The sequence below is a fragment of the Amblyomma maculatum genome, chromosome 1 (assembly GCF_055883805.1).
Source record: "Amblyomma maculatum isolate TAMU_Amacu chromosome 1, ASM5588380v1, whole genome shotgun sequence".
NCBI classification, from domain to species: domain Eukaryota; kingdom Metazoa; phylum Arthropoda; class Arachnida; order Ixodida; family Ixodidae; genus Amblyomma; species Amblyomma maculatum.
The window spans coordinates 322,715,559-322,739,938 of record NC_139344.1 but is presented as its reverse complement, the minus strand read 5'-3'; the positions used below and the strand labels follow the sequence as shown (position 1 = coordinate 322,739,938).

The 24,380-nt window shown below is 47.1% G+C and overlaps 1 protein-coding gene across 3 annotated transcripts in view; it reads right to left on the bottom strand.

The window, feature by feature from the left end:
- Nucleotides 1–24,380, bottom strand: part of LOC146207283 (midasin) — a 261,721-nt gene that overhangs the window by 176,877 nt on the left and 60,464 nt on the right. For all 3 annotated transcript variants that reach the window (XM_084581249.1, XM_084581150.1, XM_084581196.1), the window contains exons 18-22: nt 20,008–20,124; nt 19,297–19,585; nt 11,675–11,915; nt 8,231–8,597; nt 5,496–5,811 (exon numbers count right to left, since the gene is read on the bottom strand). In XM_084581249.1, coding sequence (XP_084437375.1) covers nt 5,496–5,811; nt 8,231–8,597; nt 11,675–11,915; nt 19,297–19,585; nt 20,008–20,124 — 1,330 coding nt within the window. The remainder of the gene's footprint in view (nt 1–5,495; nt 5,812–8,230; nt 8,598–11,674; nt 11,916–19,296; nt 19,586–20,007; nt 20,125–24,380) is intronic.

The following is a 24,380-nucleotide window of genomic DNA, read 5'->3' as shown; positions in this document are numbered from 1 at the left end:
GACAGACAAATGAAGGGTGGTCACCTTCCTACAGTTCAAGATTTGTATTGTCTCGACACGTCTATGCATATAACGTGAGTTAATAAAGCCTGGCTATCGATGTAACCCAGCTTCACTCATTTAAACCATTAGCAAAATCACTCAAGCCATGTGATTCATATTCATGTGCTTGCAGTTGAAGGCCCCCCCTTATATTCAGAGAGGCGACTGCAGAAATAAGCCACAAAATGCGTTTAAGTGACGCGCCACGAAAGACAAGGTCAACAACGACGGAGCCAGAACGATGCTATGTGGAGGCGATTGAGGATGCCGTAACATTTCAGTTAACGTAAAATGTGACAGTGAAAATTCCTGTCATCTAAAGTTGCTGAACAATTACGATGTCCATTTTTCTGCTTTGTTCAAACACGGTACTGCCTCCATCATCGTTGACCTTGTTTTTAGTTCGAAAGTAAAATATAAATCAAATTCCCCATCAATGGTATGCCACTGTAATGACGTGTTTTCATGACGTCACAATGTCACGTGATTGTGTTGTATCACAGTTTGCAGAGGTCGCCACGAAACTAAAGTCTCGCTCGGTTGTTACGCAGTTGTCTATGAGGCTTTCGCTACCATGGGATCCTTCTACCATGGGGCTTTGTCAAAGTCCAAATAATCAGGCAGGTCTGGAAAATCAGGACGTCGGAAAAATCAGTCGGCGGCTGTACGAAACAAACTGCAGACTTGGGATAAGTGGATGTGTGGATCACCTATTGTAAGAGCCAGAAATATGAAATACTTGAATTTAGAAACAAGAAAAAAAATTACAAGGGTTTAATGCTGCTGAACAAAATATTGAGCGAGGAGGAGGAGAAAAGACTTACAGTCGAACCCGGATATATCGAACTCGAAGGGGATCGCGAAATACAGTAGAATCTCGGTGATACGAAATTCAAAGGGAGACGAAAATTTTCGTATCACCCGAAATTTCGTATCACTAAAAAACGAGCAAAATCCGTTTTCAAGCCTTCCAACAGGTACGAAATATTTATTTTCGTTGAGAGAAATCGCGTGTATCGTTCTGCACCTTTTTTTCCGCGAGATCTGATAACAGAGAGTTTTGAAAACTGAAAAATTGGGCCGCTGTCTTCTCCCACACAGACTCGGAGGTCACGGCGCGCCGCAGAACATCGATGGCGTGCATCGTTTCTGCTGCGTCGGCGTTGGGTCATCAACGCTTTGGTCGTCGTCATCTTTGTCACTGCATGGAATGCCAGGCTGTGATGACGCTTCCTCCGCAATATCTTCAACCGTGCGGAGACCACAGGTGGCGAGGTCGTCGTCCGCGGTGACGAAATCGTCGACGCAACAGTCGACGTCAAGTTGATTCCAGACATCGATGGGAATCGGGTCTGGCACTTGCGAGGCAGTAGCCACAAAGGATTTGAAAACCCCACACTTCGCGAAACAATTGGCGATGGTCGTAGGAACGACGTGATCCCAGGCAATTGCAAGAAAATGCACAGTGTCCAGAAGAGTGATCTGGAGATTCGCGTCCTTCCCTTTCAATCTTCGCGAGGAGGCGGCGCACCAACAAAGCTTTAAAATGGTGCTTAACATTCCTTATAATCCCAGCATCCAGTGGTTGCAAATGACTTGTTGCGTTCGGGGGCAGGAACACCACCTTAACACTCTGTAGTGTCATTTGTTCTGCATGGGCGGTGCACTGGTCCAGCAGCAAAACTATTTTTCTGTTGTGGCAAGACATCTTGCGGTCGAGGTACGTCAATTCCATAAACAAAGAAGACGTCATCCATGCTTTTTTGTTCGCCTTCTAGACGACGGGCAATCGACCGGCTGCCTTAAAGCATCGGGGCTTTTGATATTTGCCAATGACTGTCAGTGGCATCTTTTCCGATCCGTCGGCGTTGCAACAAAACAAAACTGTAATGCGCTGTTTGCTTTTTTGTCCGCCCCGGCAGGCATCGCCTTTAAAGCACAAACTTTTTTCGGGCTGGAGATTGTAAAACAGCCCTGCTTCATCTACATTAAAAACATCACGTGCCTCATATCCCGCTATGTAAGACGGCAGTGTGGTTGTCATCCAGTCTTCCACGGCGGAGGCGTCGACCTTTTTTCCTTCGCCACAAACGGTCTTGTATGAAAGATTATGACGCACCTTCAACCGGTGAATCCATCCACCGGAGGCCTGAAAGTCGTCAATTCCAAGTGTGAGTGCGATGTCCGCTGCCTTCTCACGAAGCACTTTTCCGTCGATGTTGACGCCGGCCGCCGTGACCTCTCTGAACCACGTTAGAAGAACCTCTTCCAACTTCACATGGTGGGCAGTTTTGGCTTCTTTAGAATTCATTGCGAAGTGCTGCACATTCTGCATAATTTGGTCGCGCTGGCCAACGATCGTTGACAACGTTAACAGCGGCAGGCCTAGCTCCTTGGCCATGTCAGTGCGCCTTTTCTTGGGCTCTTTGTCCACCTTATTTAAAATTTCCAATTTGTCTTTAAAGGTCAGCGCCTTTCTCTTCCGTGACATTGCAGTATGATGTATCTTTTCGCGTTGCCTAGATGATCACAAAACGACGCGCTATCAACGCGTTGTCAGCCTCAACAAACGAGAAAACGAAGCAACGTGTTGCCGCTGCAGCGGAGACTCCGGAAAGCGGAAGAGCGTGGCCTGCGGGGCGGCGGAGAAATGTGGAGAGGGCCGCAAGGCCGTGCGCACAACACCAATAGCAGAAAGCAACAGCAAAATAAAAAACTAAATGCGGGGGGAGGGGAGAGAAAGAGAGAGGGATGGGGGGGGGGGGGGGGCAACATATCGCTCCTTCTTCGCCAACTTCGCTGCTGCCGCGGGTTGCCAAGCCGGTTTTTTCCCGCTGTATTTTATTTTTCTTCTTTCGCACGCATGTGCGTGATCCGTGCTATCAGTGCTGCGCCGCTGCGCACGCTTTTCTCGCTGTGAGTGTGTGCGTGGGCGTCGACTGGTCGTGATACCGATGTTCGTATCACCCGTAGCGAAAAGAAAAAGTGTTCAGAACATCCGATGTTTTGCCCACTGAATGCAATGCAATTCGGCCGGGGAATTTTATGAATTCGTATCACACCGAATTTCATATCAGCCGAGTTCGTATCACCGAGATTCTACTTAGTTCGATATATCGATAATTCGATATACAAAAATTGGCTTGTGACGGCACTTACGATGCGAAAAAACGATACCGTATTTGTCGCGTAATCAACCCACTCGCATAATAACTCGCCCTCCCCTTTTGCACCCAAGAAATTGGAAAAAAATAACAAAAAATGCGTAAAGGCCAGCTCGCTCACGTGCAAGCGATTGAGCGATCTCAGCGACGAGCAGCAGCGCAAGAGCGAAAAATTTCGAACTTGTTGGAACTGCGTCCTTCTCGCCGCTCGAGCCACCGCGGTAGCTCAAAACAAGGTTTCTGTGTGTCGCCGCGGCAGAAATCGCGAAATCGCGAGCGTTTTCGCTTGCATGTCGATGGCGCGCGTCACTCCGTTTCGGTGGTCTCATCCACAGCTCATTTCTTGGCAGCGTGCCAAGATGCTGCGCAGCGATAACGTCCGGGCGCGTTTATCTTTTGATAGCTCCTGCGGTGGTGGGGAGCGAACTTGGCAGAGTGCCCGTGATGGCTTGATTGCACAAGCCACGCCGCGCTTGGGGCGGGCGTCATGATCACAGCAGCTGACCGCGTGCTTTCGTTGATTCATACATGCAGAATAAACAACTCCCGCAAAAAAAAAAAAATAAATAAAAAGAAAGAAACTGCCGCCGCTTAACGTCCGAACAGCACAACGATAAGAAAGGATGACTCTCAAAAGACAGCTGCCGCTTCTTAACCTGTCAGCCGCCGCGCGCAGAGGGTTCGTAACACACGCTGGAGAAAGCACGTCTGTCTGAAAACGCGCTGAGCTGGCTTGGCGCATGTGTAGCGCATGCTGAAAGGGAGAGATAGCTCGGCAAAAGAATGGGCACACCCACGCATGTGTTGCTGCAAACGTCATGTGTTGGCGCGCGGGAAATGATAACTGCAGATGCGCGCGCCTTTGGGGAATGGGCACGGCGCTGCCCAGACCAGCCATCGCCGAACTGTTCCTTCTCATTCCTTCCGCGCATGGCTTGAAAACGTCACGCGGCAAATGGCCAAGAGTGATGCGATCGTCTTTGGGGAAGGCACACTTTCCAGTGCGTAGCGCGGAGTTCGATATATCAAACGCACGGTGAAATTAAGTTCAATATATGACGCGGCTTTCCTATACTTTTACATGGGATTTTCAAGGGGATATTTCGTGAGTTCGATATAACCAAAATTCGATATATCCGGGTTCGATATAACCAAAATTCGATATATCCGGGTTCGATATAACCGGGTTCGACTGTATTTACGATATGATTTGGGAAGGGAGGTCATTTGGTTGTGAAGCTGAGTGGCAGACTCTATTCCGGGACGGCATTGGCCGCCACCGCTGCCCGAGCTCTCTGGACCAGGACACGCTGGGCCTCCAGGTCCAAGCTGGACAGGGCCGCCTCCCAGCCCTCCCTAGTTGGCTGTTTTATAGCTTTTATTTTTGTATTTTGCTGGCAGGCCCACACCATGTGGTATAGGTCAGCATACTGCCCGCAGAATTTGCACCTACCCGTGAATGTCGGGTCCATGGCAGGATTTAGAAAACACTCGGTTTGGAGCCGTCTAAGGCGACACTCCTCAGATCTGTCGAGACCTTTGGCGGGTCCCGGGAGTGCCCTCCTGCAGAGGCTTAAATAGTTTGTTATGTCCGCATAAGTTATGAGCGGGATTGGTATGGTTGCCTCGGTAGAACCGGAGGATTGAGCGGAACCCCGGCGGAGGAACGCTCGGGCAGCCGCATGAGCGGTCTCGTTGCCCTCCACCCCTTGGTGGCCGGGCACCCATATAACCTGTTTTCACTAGTAGCCAAATCTGAATTCTTCATATGTGCCAATAATATTCTGCGGGTGGGTGGCGCTATCCTACCCTGCACGTAATTTCGACAGGCCTGTTGCGAGTCCAAAAGCATTAGCTGCGGGTGACCCGAGCGTTCTTCTTCTTCTCTTTTTCTTCTTCCTCAGCCCACATATAAAGCCCCGCTTTAACCAAGCCGTATGAACGTGCCTTAGTGACCTATAGGGGTAACGTGAATGCTAGGGTCCTAGCAGGCTGATTCTGACATAACCGTCCCATGTGAAACAAGAGACCCAAGTTGGCAGCTCCTGCCAGCCCGTGTGTCACGTGGGGTGTGACGTCACAGCGTCACGTGGGTAAGACGGAACTGCGGCCGGGTCACGCGAAGGCTTGAAAGTGCAAGTAGTATTGCTTTCGCAACAAAAGATCTCACATGCTATTACAGTATTAGTTTTCTCTACAAAGCTAAACTTTGAAAAACATGAAAGAGATAAGGCCATACATGTGCCTGCACTCTACTCAAAAACCAGCAGGTCATAAAGAGTGGCCCACCTGTGCCTAGGCCATCCAGAAAGGTCATCACAGCTCCATGAGCATAGGCAGCTGCTGGGCTCAACGCAGCCCCCATGGTGGCACGCTTGATGAGCTCGGTCCAAGCCAAGATGTCCCGCGCTGTGGCTACGCAGCGCTGCCCCAGGTCATCTGAGCGCAGCCAGTCGAGGAATGCTGCCATAGCAGCACCCAGAGTCAGGGGGCCCAGATGTACTGCGGTCTTCAGGTTGTGGTCTGCTATGGCTGCAAGGTCAGCTGACAAAGCTGTTGCGGGGCACCAGATTTCTGTGAAGCGGTTTCGCAATGCCGGTGACAGCTGCAGGCAAAATAAAATTTTAGCTGGCCTCTGCATCTTAATTAAATGGGCTGAGCAAGTGATAGTGCACAATATGTTAATCAATACCAGAAGCACTACAGAAAGCCATTCATGGCTGTGCAGTGAAATGAAGATATAGTAACCTCTTATTAATGAGCACCTGAGACTCTGAAAGAATATTTAGGGCCACAATAAAGGGAAAAAGAAAATTAAGAAATGTGAACACAGTATTCATCAGAAGCGTTGTCAAATGTTTTCCTAAGCGGAAAGGTGACACGTCTTTTTTAGAAAATCCCAAATAAAATTCCCGAAGGCCCTCTGCATTCAGACTGCTTGCGAGGGTCTTTGCAAGACTAACAAAAGCATCGATGACACTTATTTTTTCAAAAACAGGCAAACAGCGTGCCGCTATGTCAACGCATCCTGCAGTGTGCCCACACTGTTCGTACGCCTCTAAGCTGCGCCGAGATACGCAGCGCTCAGAGAAAGTCTATTAAGGGGGGACATGGGTCTTAAAATTGGTTTTGTTATTTATAACCCAAATGTGATGAAACCTCACAGAATTGTTCAGTTTTTTCTACTGATCCCAAATGTGCAAAAATCTCTCTTCTAAGGCAATTGGTTCTAAAGGTATTAGAGAATTATTGCTATTGTCTGCTCAAACAACAGGAAAAAAATGCTCATCAGAAATGAATTTTTAATATACAGATAGATACTATAAAGCGTAAGGAATGCAATGTTGGAAGCAGTTTTAAAATTGAGCTAATAATAGAGATTTAGCAGCCCACTGAACTTTGCACTCACAGGCATGGCAATTGTGTAAAGATTTCAAGATAGGATATAAACATTTTAGAAGTGAAAATGAAAAATGTGCTTCCAACATTGCATTAATTATACTTTACAGTATCTACCTGTATATTAAAAATTAATTTCCAATGAGCATTTTTTCTTCTATTGTTTGAGCAGACAATAGCAATAATTCTCTAATACCTTTAGAACTAATCGCCCTAGGAGAGAAATTTTTGCATATTTGAAATCGGCAGAAAAACTGAATAATTCTGTGAGGTTTCATCACATTTGGGCAGCAAATAACAAAGTTAGTTTTAAGATCCATGTCCCCCCTTAAATGCCTACAGACTCACTGTGTACGGCCAAATAAAGTATCTAGTGTATTAGAATAGTTTCATGCAGCGCTCCTCTGGATGGAGGTATGCCGTCGGCATGGGTTACCGTGAGGCACGAGGAAATGTTCTCTTGCATCGTCAGACTTGCCACTGTGTAAAGGCGCTGGATGCACCTATCCTTAGAGGGAAGGCTTAAATTGAGTCCTTCTGAGGCAAGTGCTTGCACTAAAGATAGCAGACTACAGAGAATGCATGCCCCTACGCTATGACAGTGAATGCGAGAAGTCCTCTTCGTGACGAAGACTATGCCCGTGTGTCAAAATACTTTGCAGTGCCATCTTTCGTGCGGTACATAAAATGACTCCTATTCTCTCCTTTTAAATTCACTACTCGAGGTTGATGTCAGGTTGACCTTAAGCTGTCACATGCTTCGAAGTTTCTTCCCTGCGACACCGTGGCTATTAGAGCCAACACCAATGTGGCACTCGCCTCGTTCACAGCTATTTGCTTAGACGTGTGAATCAATTAACTCATTATTTGCTTCCATATTCAAAACTTTCAGATATTCTCCCAACCCTATTTAAAAGACGCTCAGCGACCTGTTTTGCTATCGCTCCCACAAAGTGCAGTCTGGAATGGTTGCAACCTGTTCCACCAGGTGATATTTTCTAGGGCGTGTGTGCTTTTAGACAAGTAAAAAAACTAGCAGGGTAAGCTCAAAGTAACAAATTAGGACTCGGGTAGCAATTACTAACAGCAAAATAAAAGGGCATTACCTAGCCACCTATCAATATCATACATGCTGCAATTCTTATCTCTTAGCAGCTCGTGCATATTGCTGCAAACTACTCAAACCTTTCTTTGTTCTTTTTCAACAGCCACGAATATGCAGCCTTATCACTGTGATTCTAGCGTATGAATCGATTCCGTATTCTTTTTTGTTCATGCTTGTTGTCGCGAGGTGCAGCTTTATTATTTTCTTTGTCGCACAAGATGCGCCGAGACGTATCCTGAAGGATTCCAGCCACTCACGTGTGTTTCTACATTGTTTCAAGTTATGCAGGTTCCAGCTTTATCTAGATATTTCTTCACTGCCTTCAAATTGGGCGTTGGCGGGTGCGACAGGCATTAGTAATTCGACAACCAGCGAGCATGTTTGCTGCCATAACTGCCGCTAAGTTAGTGAGTTATTTTGAGGGCTCAAGTCATCCCAATAAAGAGCTAATTTCAGTGCTGCTATGCTTGTGTATTCTTTTGTGAACCCGGCATTGTCACAGCCACATGACAGTATTCACCTCCCGTTTGCCAAAGTCTCCTCCGGGATTCATGGTGGCCAACAGGCGAAACCCTGGGCGAGCAACCAGCTCGCGCCCACTCTCTGGCAGAAGCAGGGTCCGCTCGGGTTCAAGCAGGCTGTTGAGCCGCTCGAGCACAGCATCTTCCGCCAAGGAGATCTCGTCAATCAGGAAAGGCGCACCAGCCAGCATTGCCTCCACCAGAGGACCGTCCACCCACTGGAAAAGGGGACCTCCAGGCTCCCTGCCCGGGCGAAGGCTTCCCAGCAGGTCACCTGCCTCTGAATGCAGGTGGCAGCTCACACTGCGGAGTGGCTGCTGAGCTTCGAGTGCAGACAGCAGCTGGCACACTGTTGTCTTGCCACACCTGCCAGCATGGGCAAGCAGAAGAGCAGGGGTAGACCTTATTTACAACCATATTTTAAGAGAGAGTTTTGAAATTGCACAAAAATAAAGTCACCTCCACTCTCCACAAGGCCTCCAACTGGTCACAAAAAACCCACACAGCACCGGAACAAAAAGAATTTGAAGGACAGTAAAGCTCTAACTGAACTTTAATTGCTGAAATCCAACGAGAAATACTGTCAAATTTTTTTGTGGCCCACGTCGGATTTTTACATGAAGGAAATGCTAAACAGTCGGCCTTTTCTGCATTTCGCTTTCCTTCACATTTATTTTATCTACTTTGACCCAGTCCTGTGCCAGCCGAATCCATCTGATATCCACAAACTTCCCAATCTCACCCCCCCCTGTCTCTCTAAATTTATCCCACCCCTCTGCTACTAAAGTGCAGGTCAAGCCAATTTTTGTTTTTCAAACTTGCCAGCCTGAAATTTATTGCATGAAATGTTCTTATCAGCCTACTCATGTCTATGGCAGCTGCACGCAAGGTGGCTGCATTTCAGATGTCAGAATGGGTTGTTTCCCCTTACAACGACATCTTAGACTAGACTCCACAATACGCACACTAACGTCAAATTTTTAGTGCTTTTTTTTTTTAAGCAAATACAGATCGCCAGATTTGGTACATATATTTAATGCATCATTCAAAAACAACCTCACATATTTAAAATTTATGTTCATGCCTAGACAAGAATAAAAACTGGCAAAGGGGGCACTCAAGCTCAGCACTTCCCCCATCCTTGGCTTCCATTGTGGAATCTCATTTGCTTACATGAACTTTGCTACTCACTCAATCATTACCGTAAAAAACCCACATATAAAACGAGTTTTTTCTTCCCACTTTCATCATTTCAGATTTCCGCCTCGTATTATATGCGGACCCAAACAAATATCAGCCTTCATTGGCAGTTCTAGCTTCATTATTATTCAGCGTTATCAGCATCAGGCTTCCAGCGAAAAGAGCTGCTATATAGCGGTGTTGTTGGCTGACTTCTTCGATGGGTTCGTTAGAGTGAAATTCACTGTAGTTTCGTTTTCCTCACACTGACCACGCGACACTCACGTCCGCGATGCCCGCGGCCGGAAGGAGATCGATCGCACCTCGCATGATGTAGAGGAGGATCACTCAACATTTTGAAGAAGTCTATAAAGGGCCTCTCCAGCCATGCTGGCCATGCCCTACAGCCCGATAGCGGACGCTTGACAAGCATTCGCATGGAGCGCGTAGGTCGCGCTTTCGACAAATGCAGGATACTGAACGCATTTAGAGTACCGAAAACAGTTTCTACAAAAAGATGTCTCCAGCAAGGAACTATCAGCAGATATAGTACCAAACAATGACGATCGCTAAAACCCCGAATCTGAGAACAATTCCTGTCCACACATGCCGCATGCCTGCACACGGTGCTAGACGCGAACAGGCACAAGCACGGTGGCTCACGATGGCCAGCAGCTCATGTGCTGCCGTCCAGCATCTGAGATGGAATTGGCCTACTCGCTTTAGAACAGCCAGAGGACTTTGTGACTTCCATGATTAATTGCGGGGGCAAATAAGAGCTGCTCTTCTCGTGGTAGGCAAAATTCTCTGATTAAGCGTGTCGACATGAGAATGGGAGCGAACCAGTACATGAAGGTCCGTGAATTATTCGATGACTGGTGGCCTGGTGCAGGGTTTGGTTGGACGCGAAAGCACATGTGTGTACGATTTGCAGGACAACCATGAAATGTAATACAGTAGAACCTCGGTGATACGAATCTCATGGGGTCGCAAAAAATTCGTACCATCCGAACATTCGTATCATCAAAACGAATGAAAATAAGTATGCAGAAGCATAGGAAAGGCAGTCACGCATATCTGTTCACGTCCGAGAAGGTTTATTACGGGCGCGGTCACAGCTTGTCACTCGCGGCGCACATAGCACGACAGTCGATCACGACGCGCGGGTCGCGGGCCTCCGCGGACTTCTCGCGGAGCGTACTGCACGACAAGAGACGGCAACGTGCCAGCCACGCGGCGCCGTAGACTTCTCGCGATGTGTACAGCGCGACTAGCGGTTGCGAAGTCTACAATGTGTGGCCCGTGCGCGCCCGCCGCTTGCGTTGCCGACTGCAAACCTTTCGTGGCGTGGAAAACGATCGCGATGCCGGCGATGGGCAGTCCACCCATCGCAGACAAAAAATAGCGACGTCGGCGCGGTGCGGAACACGCGTCACCGCAAACTGCTCGTGATGCATACATACAGCACTGCTGGTGATCACGGAGTCAACGAAGTGCAGGCAGTGCGTAGCACTCAAGGTTGCGGTCACAGTTCGTTCATTCGTATCATCCATAGTGGTGTGGGAGAGTGTTCGGACCATCCGAAATTTTGCACATTGTACACAATGCACTCTGGCCGAAGAATTTCGCGAATTCGTATCATCCCAAAATTCACATCAACCGGATTCGTATCACCGAGATTTTACTGCACAAATAAATACTTTTGCTGGTTTTTCTTCGCTCGCATTATATGCTGATGAAAACTTTTTCTTTCCCTTGTTCCTATTCCGAAATTGCACTTCGTATTATATGCGGGTTCGTATTATACGCAAATTTCTTATACTTTTTATTTTGTGCCCTTATTATCTTACAAATACCCTTACATACAGTTGTAAGTTACCATATTATGTGTAAGCCACTGGACATAGGTGTAAAGCCCCAAATAAACAAGCCATGTAAGCATGCCTGTGTGAGCCTAGGGGCAGCCATGTCTGACTCGGAATGCAAGCATAATGAAGGTTTCAATTTCCCTCCTCCTCCCATCTGAACTGGAGTCGGAGGCCCTTGCCAAATTGGCCCGTGTGACACTGTTGCCTGATATCGCACAACCCTACAAACAATCAGCCCCTACCGTGTCAGCTGACCGCTACCATCATGCATTTTTGCGCACAAAGCCAATGCCAACAATGCTGTAACACCGATGCTGGATTTTCTGGTGAATTAGGCCTTTTAACGCTAGCGTGTTGAAATGAATGAATATTGGATATACAAGATGGACAGCTCACCCAGTGTCTCCAACCAGTAGCACAGGCTCATCAAACAGCAGTGCTCTCTGGAGGAGATAAGCCATGCGCCGAGCATCTGCGGTCCACACAAGATGTTCAAAGCCCGAAGGGGGTACTGCACAAGGTGGTTTGGAGAACAGCTGCTCAGGGTCCACCTTCCGCTTGAATTTTTTGCTGAGCACTTCTGCCACCAGCTGTGCCTCTTGAGACCGGCGGACTCGTCCTGCCAGGAGGGCGTATCCTGCCAACGGGAGAACAATGTATTTGTTTAAATTCTTGCGGCCACGGTACATTTTGCAACACAACAAAAGCGATCATTCACTTCTCCTAAAATGCCAAATGCCTTGATCCCATAGTGTAGGACTCGCCCTGTTACTAGCGTTGCTACTGCTGCAGCAATAGATGCCTCCTTGGTCTCAGCACTTTTTTTTTTTTTGTTGTTCTAGAAGGTACGGCCCACTGCAATTGGCATGCATTTCCAGTGATCACAACAAGAGGTTGGGATCAGCGATTCCAACACAAGTGCTGCTATTTGTGAGGAGGCTCCACTGCTACTGCATCTCACGTAGCGGGATTCGGGCTTTCAGTGGTTGCTTTTTGCACGGCTGCCACACGCTCTCCTGTTGTTTTCCTTCTTTCTCCTGCCTCAGGCGGTGAAAAGGTGTCCGGACGACTTGTCACTGTCGCTTGGCCAAAGCTCCCCCCCGTCCCAATGGCTTTTCTCATTGGCGCCTTTTGGCAGGAACACGGCATAGCTTCGACCAGCCCGAGCAGGGCCTAGAGGGAGACCCCTCCGAGACATCACAAGGTGCGTACGCTATTGTGCTTGTCTGCTGGCCTTTGGCCGCACAGACCAGTGTGTGCTCGAGCTCGCCTGCTCCGGGTCATACCTTAGAGTGGAGCTCGAGCCTGTCGGTTGGGGTCCAGCGATCCCCGACAGGTGTACCTTGTATTGGTTGCAGACTCTCTCTCAAAGAGGCCCTTGGGCCACCGCGAAAGAGAGATCATAGCCCGCCACTGCGTGCTTGTGGCGCGCATTCCTCGTCATTTCATGTGTGCAGCGGAGCCTTGCTATTCGTGCACTCCAGGGATGCAGTGGCCGAGTGTTTGTACGTATTGCTGGAGGAAAGCGCTCAATAAACGTCTCCTTTGTGAATTTGGAGGCTTGTGTCATTACAGCGATCGCTCACCTCCCTGCGGAGGTTGAGTGAGCGCTGCGGTGATTTTGTGTGCATGTGGTAACAACTGATCGGGGCATCGGCTCGTGCGCCATTCAAAACTGCAGGTGGTTGGTGGCCCATGTCCACGTGGAACCACAGCGTGTGAAGTAGGCTGCGGAAGGCTTCACTATAGGGAACCGAAGCTCAAGTTGTGCCACACAACAGCAGCGCCGCATTGCTTGCGTGGCGGCAAAATTTAAAATGCAGGGACGTCACCGGAACAGATGCTTTTCCAGCTTTCTGTGCATGCGCGGCGATCAAGTTGCAGCAGGCAATTTTTTGGCGATACAGAAACACTTCCGCTGATGGAAAACGGAAGTACTAAATAGCGTTGTGTCATGGGCAGCCACAACACCAAGCGAAGCGCTAAAGGACGAGACTCACGTGCGCACCTATGCAGATCCCTTTTTCAACTTTTCCGCAAGACCTGGGCCTGTTTGCAAGAAACTATCTTAATACAGTCTTAGTTAAGTCCAGACTTAACTGAATCGAAAGGATAGGCCGCTAGCATGGCTGCTTAAGACTGGAGTCTAGACTGGGCTTAAGTCCTGAATTGAATAAGTCACTTGCACGATTACGACCCTAGTGCCATCTTAGTTAAAACAGAAGGACGCCAGGTACCTAAGTAGAGAAATTAGGGAAATACAGGGATGCGCTGGCCCTGTCCCCGCTGTAAGATGTAAGCATTCCGTCAGTCTTGCGTTGCATAAAATACGTGCCATTGCTTTTTGCTGCTTAAGATTGTGTTCCGTGGTAAAATGCCCCAAGTGGCTGCTGAGGGCGTTCAGGGAAACCACCCTGCTGAATACGAGCCGAAACGAAGCGTTCGGAACCCGAGCCGTCTTAAAGAAGTCTGGACTTAGGTCGGACTTTATCGTGCAAGCCGGCCCTGTTTTCCATCCGAACGGTCTTGTTCTGAGACGTCTCACATTCTTTGTGGAAAGAAAAAAAACCTAGTTCCACCTCCTGCGTAAACTCGGAAATGTTGCCAGTTGACAAAGACAGCTTAGAGAGGTATCGAAAGAGTACAATGGTTTAATACTACGCATAGAAAATGGAGATGGAAGATTCTTTCCCATCTCTCTCCCTGCATATGACTTGTTTTGCAGATTTTGTGCTTTCTCCCTGTTTTGGGAAAGCTCTGAAAGCATGCAATGTGCCCTAATAAAGGACACCTGCCTTTCAATTTCTAAGAAGACACAGAAAATATGGAGGAACGAGGCCTTTTTGTTGGAAAATATACCGTACTCAGAAGCTTTTACAGATATCCGCAAATTGACCAATAGCGAAAATATGTCGCAACCGCAATATCGAAAGCGCACCTGTGGCTGGATCGACACTGTACTAACACAGAGCATCGCATTCGCCTTACAGGTTTCATGAGTGCACACCAAATATTATCATAAATGAAGCATAACCATTTTAATAAGAAGAGAAATAAAATGAACTGTTAGTACACCGGTTTTCACTAAGTTTGGCTTTCACCTGCATCCGGAGTCAGCGAGCCGGTTATGAGGAGGACGCGTGCCTATACATTACCATGTTTTTGAGTCTGCTAGCCTTCGTGCCCGTGAGCAAGCACCTCTTTCGGACTGTATACTTTTTCTTCGTCTGGAAGATTTGCTTTGGCAACGTCGTAATAAAAAAAAACGCATATATATCCAATCCTACAGCCCAAAAGAATGGTCAACGAGTGAGACGCTTCATTTCACTGTGCTGATAATACTTTTGCATATTTTAAGCATTTCTTTCAAACATTTTTTGATAATACTTTCGCATATACGACAATATAATTACATAGCGGACTTACCTCAGGATGCACTTCCTACACTGTTTTCGCACAAGTGGCAAACGCATTTCGTGATCAATGGCGACTCATCACAGTCTGTCATCTGCTTTACAGTGCAAATGTGAATAAAAAGTTTCCTGCCTTTAATTAAGTTTCCTTTTTGAAAATCCGCGGCAGGCTGCCCAGTCATCAAGACGGAATAGGGAACCCAAGCTCAAGTTTCGCCGCGCGACGGCTGCGCCGCATTCCTGGCGTGGAGGCGAAATGTGAAACGATGGGGCTTCGTCGGAGCAGACGCTCCGCTAGCTTCCTGTGCACGCGCAGCAATCGCACTGCGCCTAGCAGTTATTTGGCGATACAAACACACTTCCGCTGATGCGAAACGGATATACTAAGTAGCATTGTGTCATGGGAAGCCACAATAGTAGACGAAGCACCAAAAGACGAGGCTCACGTGTGAAACTTTGCAGATTCCTTTGGAAGTGTGTCCGCAAGACCTGTTTTCCAACCGCATGACAGCAATCTGAGAAGTCTCGCGTTCTTTGCGGAAATGAAAAGAGCCAATTTCCCCTTTCTTCGTAAACTCAGAAATGTTGACAGTTGACAAATACGGCTTGGAGAGGTATAAAAAAAGTACAGTGGTTTAACACCATGCATAAAAAGTGAAGAGGATGGAAGATTATCCTGCTTTTTGCTCCCCGCGTGTCTAGTTTTGCCGATTTTCTGTGCTCTCTCCCTGCTTTGTGAGTGCTCTAAAAGCAACCAAATCAACAGATGCGACGTCCGCGATCGAGACTGATGTGTGAATGTGCCCTAAGTGTCCACAGCTGCCTTTTCATTTTTAGATTGACTAAGAAAATATCTAGGAACGAGGCCTTTTTTTTTTTTTCGGGGGTGGGGGCGGCATTGGAAAACATGCCTTGCCGAGACGGTTCTACAAATTTTCGCAAATTGGCCAATAAGTGAACAAATTATTATTATTATTATTATTATTATTATTATTATTATTATTATTATTATTAACGAAGATATGTCGGAAGTGCAGTATAAAAGTGATCCTAGCTATGGCTCGACTGACACTACTCGCACCGAGTACCCCATTCGCGTACAAGGTTCGTGAGTGCAAACCAAATATATTATCATAAATGAAGCACAAGCATTTAATAAGAGCCGAAATAAAACACTTGTAGTACAAGCTTGGATTTCACCTGCCTTCCGAGCCAGCAAGCCGGTCATGTCACGTGCAGCGCACGGAGCACGCATGTGCTTATGAGATGGCTAGCGTTCTTTTCTTTGAAGAAACCCCTCCTTCCGACTACAATAAACCCTCGTTAACACGAACTCGCATATCCCAAAAAATCAGGTAAGTCGAACATTTTCCACACTGCGCTTTCACCTCCCACAGGTGCTATGTATTCGCTCCCGTTATCTTGAAGCATTTTTTGGGCGTAATGCGGATATCTTGAAATTTTGAACGCAAGGACCGAAAGCAAAGCTCATTACCAAAAGGTGATAGGGGCTCTGAGCGAGCGCTTTGTTCTTATACTAGGTGCTGAACGTCATGTTCGAAGAGTGAATACAAAATTCCCGCGAACGCAGCCGTTTTTCACCTTAGGAGCAGTCACGTGAGCGCTGATCGCGTGCGAGGGCTGATGGGTCTCATCAGGCATGGTTCGGTCAGCTGCCCTCCGCATGTGCATACCAACAAGAGCGATTTAGTGATTGTGTGGTTCCGTTTCGTCATGCTATGTGCACGAAGCATTGGCTGATTTTTATTGTGTATGTGGAGTCTGCAACGTTTGCTCCGCAACAATGTTGAATACAGCGGCGGCAAGCAACGGCTTATGCGACGCGTTTAGCAGCTTGAAGTAAGACTAACCGGCCAAGAAGACGCACACAGAAAAAATCGACACAGAAAGAAAGAGGCTGGTTTCTTTCCAGCCTCTTTCTTTCTGTGTCGATTTTTCCTGTGTGCGTCTTCTTGGCCGGTTAGTCTTACTTCATGCAATGCACCAACTAGCCCAACAACGTGTTTTACTGAGTTTAGCAGCTCGAGGGCTCTTTTGTCAGGCGGATTGCCAAAGGGAAGCGGGCAAGCATTACTCAGTTCTTCCTTCAAGAACTTTTAAAGTTAAGCTTTTCCTGAGAATCCTTTTGCGTTTATTACAAAAGCTCCCTTTGTGCAGTGGAGCTTCGACGGGCCGAGGGCCGCCAAAGCATTTTCACTCGTCGCTGCCGCGCTCAGGTTCTGTGTTTGTAGAAAATTTCGCATATCACCTAGAAGCAGCTCGCTAGGCAGCCAATTGCAGAAGGCTTTGGGCTACTCAATTTACGTCCTGGCTTTTTTTTTTTTTTTTCTTTTTTTGTTCGAGTGAAATTGGTTTTCCTAGTCCGGTTTGAGCGAAGAACCTGCAGACAATCACTTCGTCTGATCCGTGCATATATGAGTGCATCGAGAAAATTCAGTAAAAGCTTGGTAGGGTAGTAAAGGAAAATCAAAAGACCAGTGTGGCTAGATATTGTTAATTTTCAAAAGGAGCAAGAGGAAGTCGTTGCTTGCATCGCAGTGTAGTAGCGCACCGCTGAGCTGTGACCTTTTTTTATTTTTTTACACGCGATGCATTACAAAAAAAATTCATCACTGTTTTACCATACATCCTGCTGTTTATTGTTAGAAACGGGATATAGCGTAATTATACTCCCCCTGATCGAACGATGAGGCAGCGATAACAAAGCAATGCTGTAAACGCACCTCTGTTGCAGAGTTCCGTTGCTCCGTGCGGTGTGCACTAGCCGCAACGACAGGCATTGGCAGCGGAGTCACGCAGCTGATCGCCAGGGATTGTCGCCAAGAATTTTTGGCATTTTGCTTAACTCGAAACTCCGCTTATCTCGAAATTTTTCCAGGATTTTACAACTTCGAGTTAACGAGGGTTTGCTGTATATACTTATTCTTCTACTGCAAGATTTCCTTTGATAACGTCGTAATAATAAAAAACAAATCTGTATATAGATCGCATGCTACAGGCCAAAACGATGGCCAACGAACGGGCCACTTTATTTCTTAGTACTGATGATACTTTAGCAGTTTTTAAACATATTATATACGACAATATAATTACATCGAAGACTTACCTCGAGATGCACTTTCTATGTTTTTGCTAACGTGGGACGCATTCACAATCAATATTTACTCATCCTTGTCTGATGTCTGCTTTACAGTGCAGACGTGAATAAAAAGTTTGCCGCTTATAAATTAAGTATCCTTCATGAACATACGCGCCAGGTTGCCCAATCAAGACGGAATGCAGGTGGCATTTCGCGGTGCGCCTGCGGGGGCGCGTCAAGGTGCGTGCTCGTGAGCGAGAAAGCGCACAGCGCACGCCGTGAAGGCAGCGAGCTGAACCGGCGGCGTCGAGTGTGTGCTGTTCTGTTCGCGTGACAAAGCAGCGCGAGACGTCTGCACGTGCACGGAAGCGAGCGAGCAAAAGGAGAAAACTTTCACGGGATGCCTAGGTGGTGCCGCTGCGTGTATCCCCAGTTTCTATTTTTCTGTCAGAGATGGCGCTCCCTGTCAGGGGCAGCAGCGCCGCTCGACGATGCTTTGGAAGCCTATACAGGCAGCATGTCGCGATGCGCCTGCACCAGCTCATGCACGTGCAAGAGAAAGCGTGTGACGCATGCCTTAAAGGCAGCGGGTTGAGCCGGCAGCGTCCCAGTTCGTGCTTTTCTGTCACAGATGATGTTGCCCATCAGGAGTCACAGCGCCACTCAGCGATGCTTTGGGAGCGTATTTGGAGCAGTTCTGCTTCAATATTCCCTGCTGTTAACATGCAGAACATCATGACTGAATAAGAAATATCATCCTTTTCACACTGTTGATATCCGAAAGCAGATGATCATTGCATATTTTCCTTATCAATTAAATTTTCTACAGTGCAAAACGTTCATTTTGTGTTTTCTGTAGCCATTCAATAATTAAACCTCCAGATTTTTTTTTTTGCCTCCCCTTCCTTGAAGTCCTGATAATGCAGTTACTCTGTTGGGAAATCAGTGCATTTCTGATAAATATTTTAACCACGCATAAAGTTGGAGCCTGTTGGACAAGTAAACATAATACTGCCTTCCACCCATACTTTATGTTGTGCTAGCTTGTAGTGTATTCACAGAAAAAATGTTTCCAAATAGCATTTGTATGCACAGATGTACCCATAAAGCAAACCACATTGAGTCTTGAATAGCGTTAAAGTGCAATTCTGATAATTCAAAATAATATCTCGTCCCATGAAGTTTTAGGTAATGAATCTACTGTTGAAAGAAAAAATAGCATACGTGAATGCCTGAGATCCCGAGTCAATTCATACAAGCCGAACATAGAGGTCAACATATACTATGCATCTATGCTTCTGCTGATGCAGCTAACCTTCTTTTTTCCCCTTGCAGCCACAGCTTCACCATTAATCATTTGCTTTAAATTCTATACCTGTTTGTGTCATTACTACCATAAGAGGTTATTTAACTCATTCAAAACAATGGACAGTCATACAATATTGAAAAAGTGAAAGAAAGCTGCAAATAAGGTTAGATAAACAGCCAAACATTAAAACTCGCACCTTCATTAGCCAGGAATTGGTCCCAGTCAAAGAAGGTACCAGGGTCAGGGGTTCGACGGTATCGTTCAGCCCAACGGAAAAGGTCACGAAGGGTCATGTAACCATGGCGGCCAGCAAAAACACCTGTCTCACGCCGGCGCAGCTGAAGTTCAGTCATAACGGCCACCATCTTAACGCTGAGGGAACGTGGTAAAGAACACCGCTTCTCAAGGATGTCTTCCAGCTCCCCTGGTGGCAGTTCCTCAAAGTGCAGCTCGAGAAACCGATTGCGAAAGGCACGTGACAGAGCCTGCAGAAAAACAACAAGCAAGTTTAGTGTGAGCTAAATGTCATTAAAGACCAGATTTTAGGTGAGTGCCTATATGTATGTGTGTGTGTGTGTGTGTATATATATATATATATTTTTTTTTTTTTTTTTTTTTTTTTCTTCTGAGTGTTATAGCTACACCATTACAGCTGGGTTTGATGTATTCGGGTTCAACCGTAATGCCTATCTTTCTTCACATAGTACCTAAAACATAATTTTAACTGCCTATTTTGGTGCTAAAAACATACCTTTCTCTTGCATAAAACCCAGCCTCTAGTTACAACCCATAATGCGCTATAAAAGTATTATTATAAGCAGTTCAAGTGAGTGTAAGTTGTACTAAGCAAATTTCAGGTGTAAGATTTCAGATTAATTAAATTCAAAGGTACATTTTCAGCACTCACTTTTCGACCACCATAACGGCCTGGAGGATTTTGGGTGGCAAAAAGCATGAAGTGCGGGTGGGCTCGCACTACTTCTTGTGTTTCAGGAACAAACAACTCCCTGTTGTCATCAAGTACCTGTAAGAAAAAATATGGGCATAACCATGCCTTTACCAATATTATCTGTATGCATAACTGCCCGCAGACAGCAGATAGCAAGCATGCAAAAAAACACTGAGAACCAAATTAATTTGGCGAACTAGTGCCTAAGAAAGGCAGCTGCACTTGGTTTATATATATTCGACTCTGTCCATCATCATCATCATCATCATCATCATCAGCCTGATTATACCCACTGCAGGGCGAAGGCCTCTCCCATATCTCTCCACTTAACCCGGTTCTGTGCTAGCTGCATCCATTTGACCCCTGCGAACTTCTTAATCTCATCCGCCCACCTAACTTTCTGCCGCCCCCTGCTACGCTTTCCTTCCCTTGGAATCCAGTTTGTTACCCTCAGCGACCATCGGTTATCCTCTCTTCGCACTACATGTCCTGCCCATGTCCATTTCTTCTTCTTAATTTCCACTAGAATGTCGTTAACTTGAGTTATTTCTCTCACCCACTCTGCACGCTTTCTATCTCTTAATGTTACCCCTACCATTTTTCGTTCCATAGCCCTCTGGGTTGTCCTCAACTTAAGTAGAACTCTCTTGGTTAGCCTCCACGTTTCAGCCCCATAGGTGAGTACAGGCAAGATGCAACTGTTGTATACTTTCCTCTTGAGCGATACCGGTAAGCTGCTAGTCATAATCTGCGAGTGCTTGCCAAATGCACTCTGTCCAATGAGTCTATAAATCCTAAACTTAAATTATAATCCTGGGCCTAACCTTAAAAGAACACTGCTTCAATGATGATGCAATTCCAAAGCTTCAAGGAACCTCGCAGCAAATTATGCGACTCATCCGCCGCATTACTAACCGCCAGTCCGGCTTGAGGGAAGAGAATACCCTTCGCTTAGTACAAGCCTTTGTGATCAGTCGCATAGCCTATATATGCCCTTATTTACATCTAAACTCAAGAAAGTGGAGGCCGTAATAAGAAAATGCATCAAACAAGCAGTTGAACTTCCCATTCCCACAGCAACAGATAAAGTCTTTGGCTTCTGTGTTCATAACACCCTAAGTGAAATTATTGAAGCGGTCACCATCTCACAATACAAACAGCTATCAGGCAGATGAACAGGCAGATACGTTCTGTCTACACTAGGCATAAATTACGAATGACAAGGCAGACTGGCAACTGACCTTCCCAAACATATACGGGTGATTTTGGTCATCCCCCCGATACCTCGGAACATGCACCCAGATTTCCATGCAGGACGTCGTGAAGAGAAAGCCAAATCTTTGGCCAAACGTTTTCTTAATGATACATCTGTGGTGTATGTCAGTGCAGCAGATTCCTCGGCTGGAAAGATGGTAGCTGTGGTTGCCACAGAACATGGTAAAGTCATAACTGGGGCACTATACGTACTCAATACACACATGTTGGAGAAGAAGCAGTCATTGCTGTAGCCATTGCGGGATTCTCGGTAGAAACCATAGTCAGCGACTCAAAACTGGCGATACGTAATTACACATTGGGAAGAATCACCCGACAAGCAGCGCGTATTGTGCAAAATTGTCAGCCCTCATGGTGCATTTGCTTAATCTGGACGCCTGCTCATGCCTCCCTTGCTGGTTATGAGGCGGCTCATAACCTAGCTCGAGAATTGTACCTCCGAGCTGGGTCGTGCAGCCCACTTACTATAAATTCCGGCAAGGACAGGTTGTTTTCTTATGGAGAAATCCTGCTGAATTACAGGTTTGCCAGACTCAGATTCCCCCCTGCAGACAAAATGCTCTCCAAACGCCAGGCCAAAGCATGGCGTAAACTTCGAAGGAATACCTATCCAGATCTCCAATTATGTTGCCTATATTTGGAAAGACACTATTCAGACAAATGCAAAAATTGTGATGCCAAAGACGAACTAAATCATATGACCTGCAAATGCCCAAAGTCCCTACCTGCGAGCCACTTCATACGCAGCTCTGATCACTGGGAGGCTCTACTGCTCAGCCCCGACCAGCGGACACAGATAAAGCTCATCCAGCTAGCTGAAAATGCCCCCACTGCCCAAGAGATAGCAGCCGTCGTTTAAGTAGAGGGCAGCCATTCGGGTCACTCGTCTGTATCCGTTAGAAATAAAGTTCCCCTACCACCACCCAAAAGCAGCAACGGCAAGCATGAAATGAGACTAGAGGTGTGCACCCAAAACGTCTGCATGCCGCTGTTGAGTGTTCTCAGCTGCTGAGTGTTCTCGCTACGACTCCGCAGCCGATACAAACTGATTAGTACGCTGTCCTAGTTTTTTAATGCAAAACCATCACCAGCCCCTTTGCATGCAACTCTGTCCATTACCATTGATGGTCACTATGGTTCCGAAAGATGAACTATCACATCGTTGTCAGGCATAGCACAGCTCGGTAACATGAGGCATGCAACTGAGCACAATATACAGGAGGAGCAGATGGTATGATATTTGGGCAAAGCCGCCACAACAACTCTTCAATGGCAAGAGCACTGAGAGGCCACTCTTGCGTCGAGATCGAAGGTGACGCCAATGAATCTTCTACATCTACTGCAGCTGCACCAGCTGTGTGCCGCAGCCAGCAGCTGGCGGCGAATTTTCCACTGCCTACAAGAAATCATCACTACACCGCCACTGGTCAAAACCGGCACAAAGTTTTTATGCGGAGCAGGCCACTTATCGGGAGATATAGGCCAGTGATAGTACAATCAGAAAGTTTCGTGATAAATTAGAAGTCTTCTGATCAAATTGGCAGAGATGGCAGGCATGCACTCATTAGTAGCGGTAAGTGTATGCCAAATAGTAACTCTCGAATTGAATCAAGAAATATCCTGAATATTGAAATTAATATTGAATAGTTCAAGTATCGAACACTGTTCAGCAGAGCCGAACATATGCACCACCTTCAAGGGACCCTCATTCAGCCTTCAAGGGAGCTTTATTTGGCCTCCGAGAGACCAGGAGAATTGTCTGAATGATTAGAAAGTTCGAATTATCAAATGCTTGTAAAAAAACTGCTAAGAACTGTTTGCCAAGATTCAGATTTTAGCCATACATGTCAAAAGAGCCATCTATGTTGATAGCTCCAGCCAATTCGGCCATGTCATCTAGGGCGAAATCCAGCGACGGTTCCTTTCGTCGCTCCTAATTGGCTGCCTGTCTTCATGTCCAGCATGATGCAAAACTTCCGGAGGTGGCGGCTCGTTTTTCGCCTACGTCATGGGGCGTGGCCACCACTCTGAAGGAACCGTTTTCCCGGCCGGCGAAAGAACCTCGACAAATTGGTTCGCTTCGAGAGGGAACCGCTCTGCGCTCACTGTTCGTAAACATTGTGCCGCACATGCATCCTCATGGCCGTACTCGAACGGCAGCCCACACTGCAGCCGCTTGAGTCCGAACATGCTATCACAAGACTCGGCAGAGCACACACACACACACACACACAGAAAAAAAAAAAACAAGACGCTTTCTACATATCTGAGGAGTGTTTGCAACAACACTTTAGGCTCATGAATTAAGACTCTGTTTTTTATATATTACCCGGCTTTAACAGATCTCAAAATACAGCACAGAAAACAAAATAATCCGTCAACTCCTACGAATTTGGCTAAGACTGTGTGCCGATTGTGAAGGGAAGTCAGAACGAAGGGGTACGCCGGGCTAGTCGGAAGCGAAGGTGCTCTACGCGCTTCGATTCCTACTTTGCGATCGGGAACTGTCAATCAACAGCAGTGCGACCATTTGCCTCTTGCAGTGCCAGAGAGAAATAATGCGCGCCCGGTTTTTGTTTTTTTTCCCTTATACATCAGCAGATAAGGAGCAGACAGTGGCTGACTGGAACGAGTGCGGTCGGATTCCTTGTGTCATCGCCTGCGTTCTACATTGTGGGGATTCACAATCCCCTTCCTCCATTATAACGCCCGCGCGTAATTAACACGCGTGATTACGCGCGCTGGCAGAGAGGTTGGCGGAGGTGAGGGCACGCTGGCCACCCCCCGCCGCCTCCCGGGACTGCAGCGACGCTGCCGCGGGCTTCCCTCTTTCCTGCCGGCGTAGCCGGAGACCTCCTCTCCCGTTCCGTGTCGAGGAGCGCGACTGCAGCAACTCGCTCGGGGTTCTTCGGCGAATGGGCGCGCAGCGCGCGGTTCATGATTTCCGCCGAGGAGACCACCGCCGTCACCGAGAATCGCCCGCTGACCGTAGGCTCTTACCGCAACGGGATGCGAGCGAGAAGCAGTGTCAGGTGAGAAGACTCCTCCTCTCACCT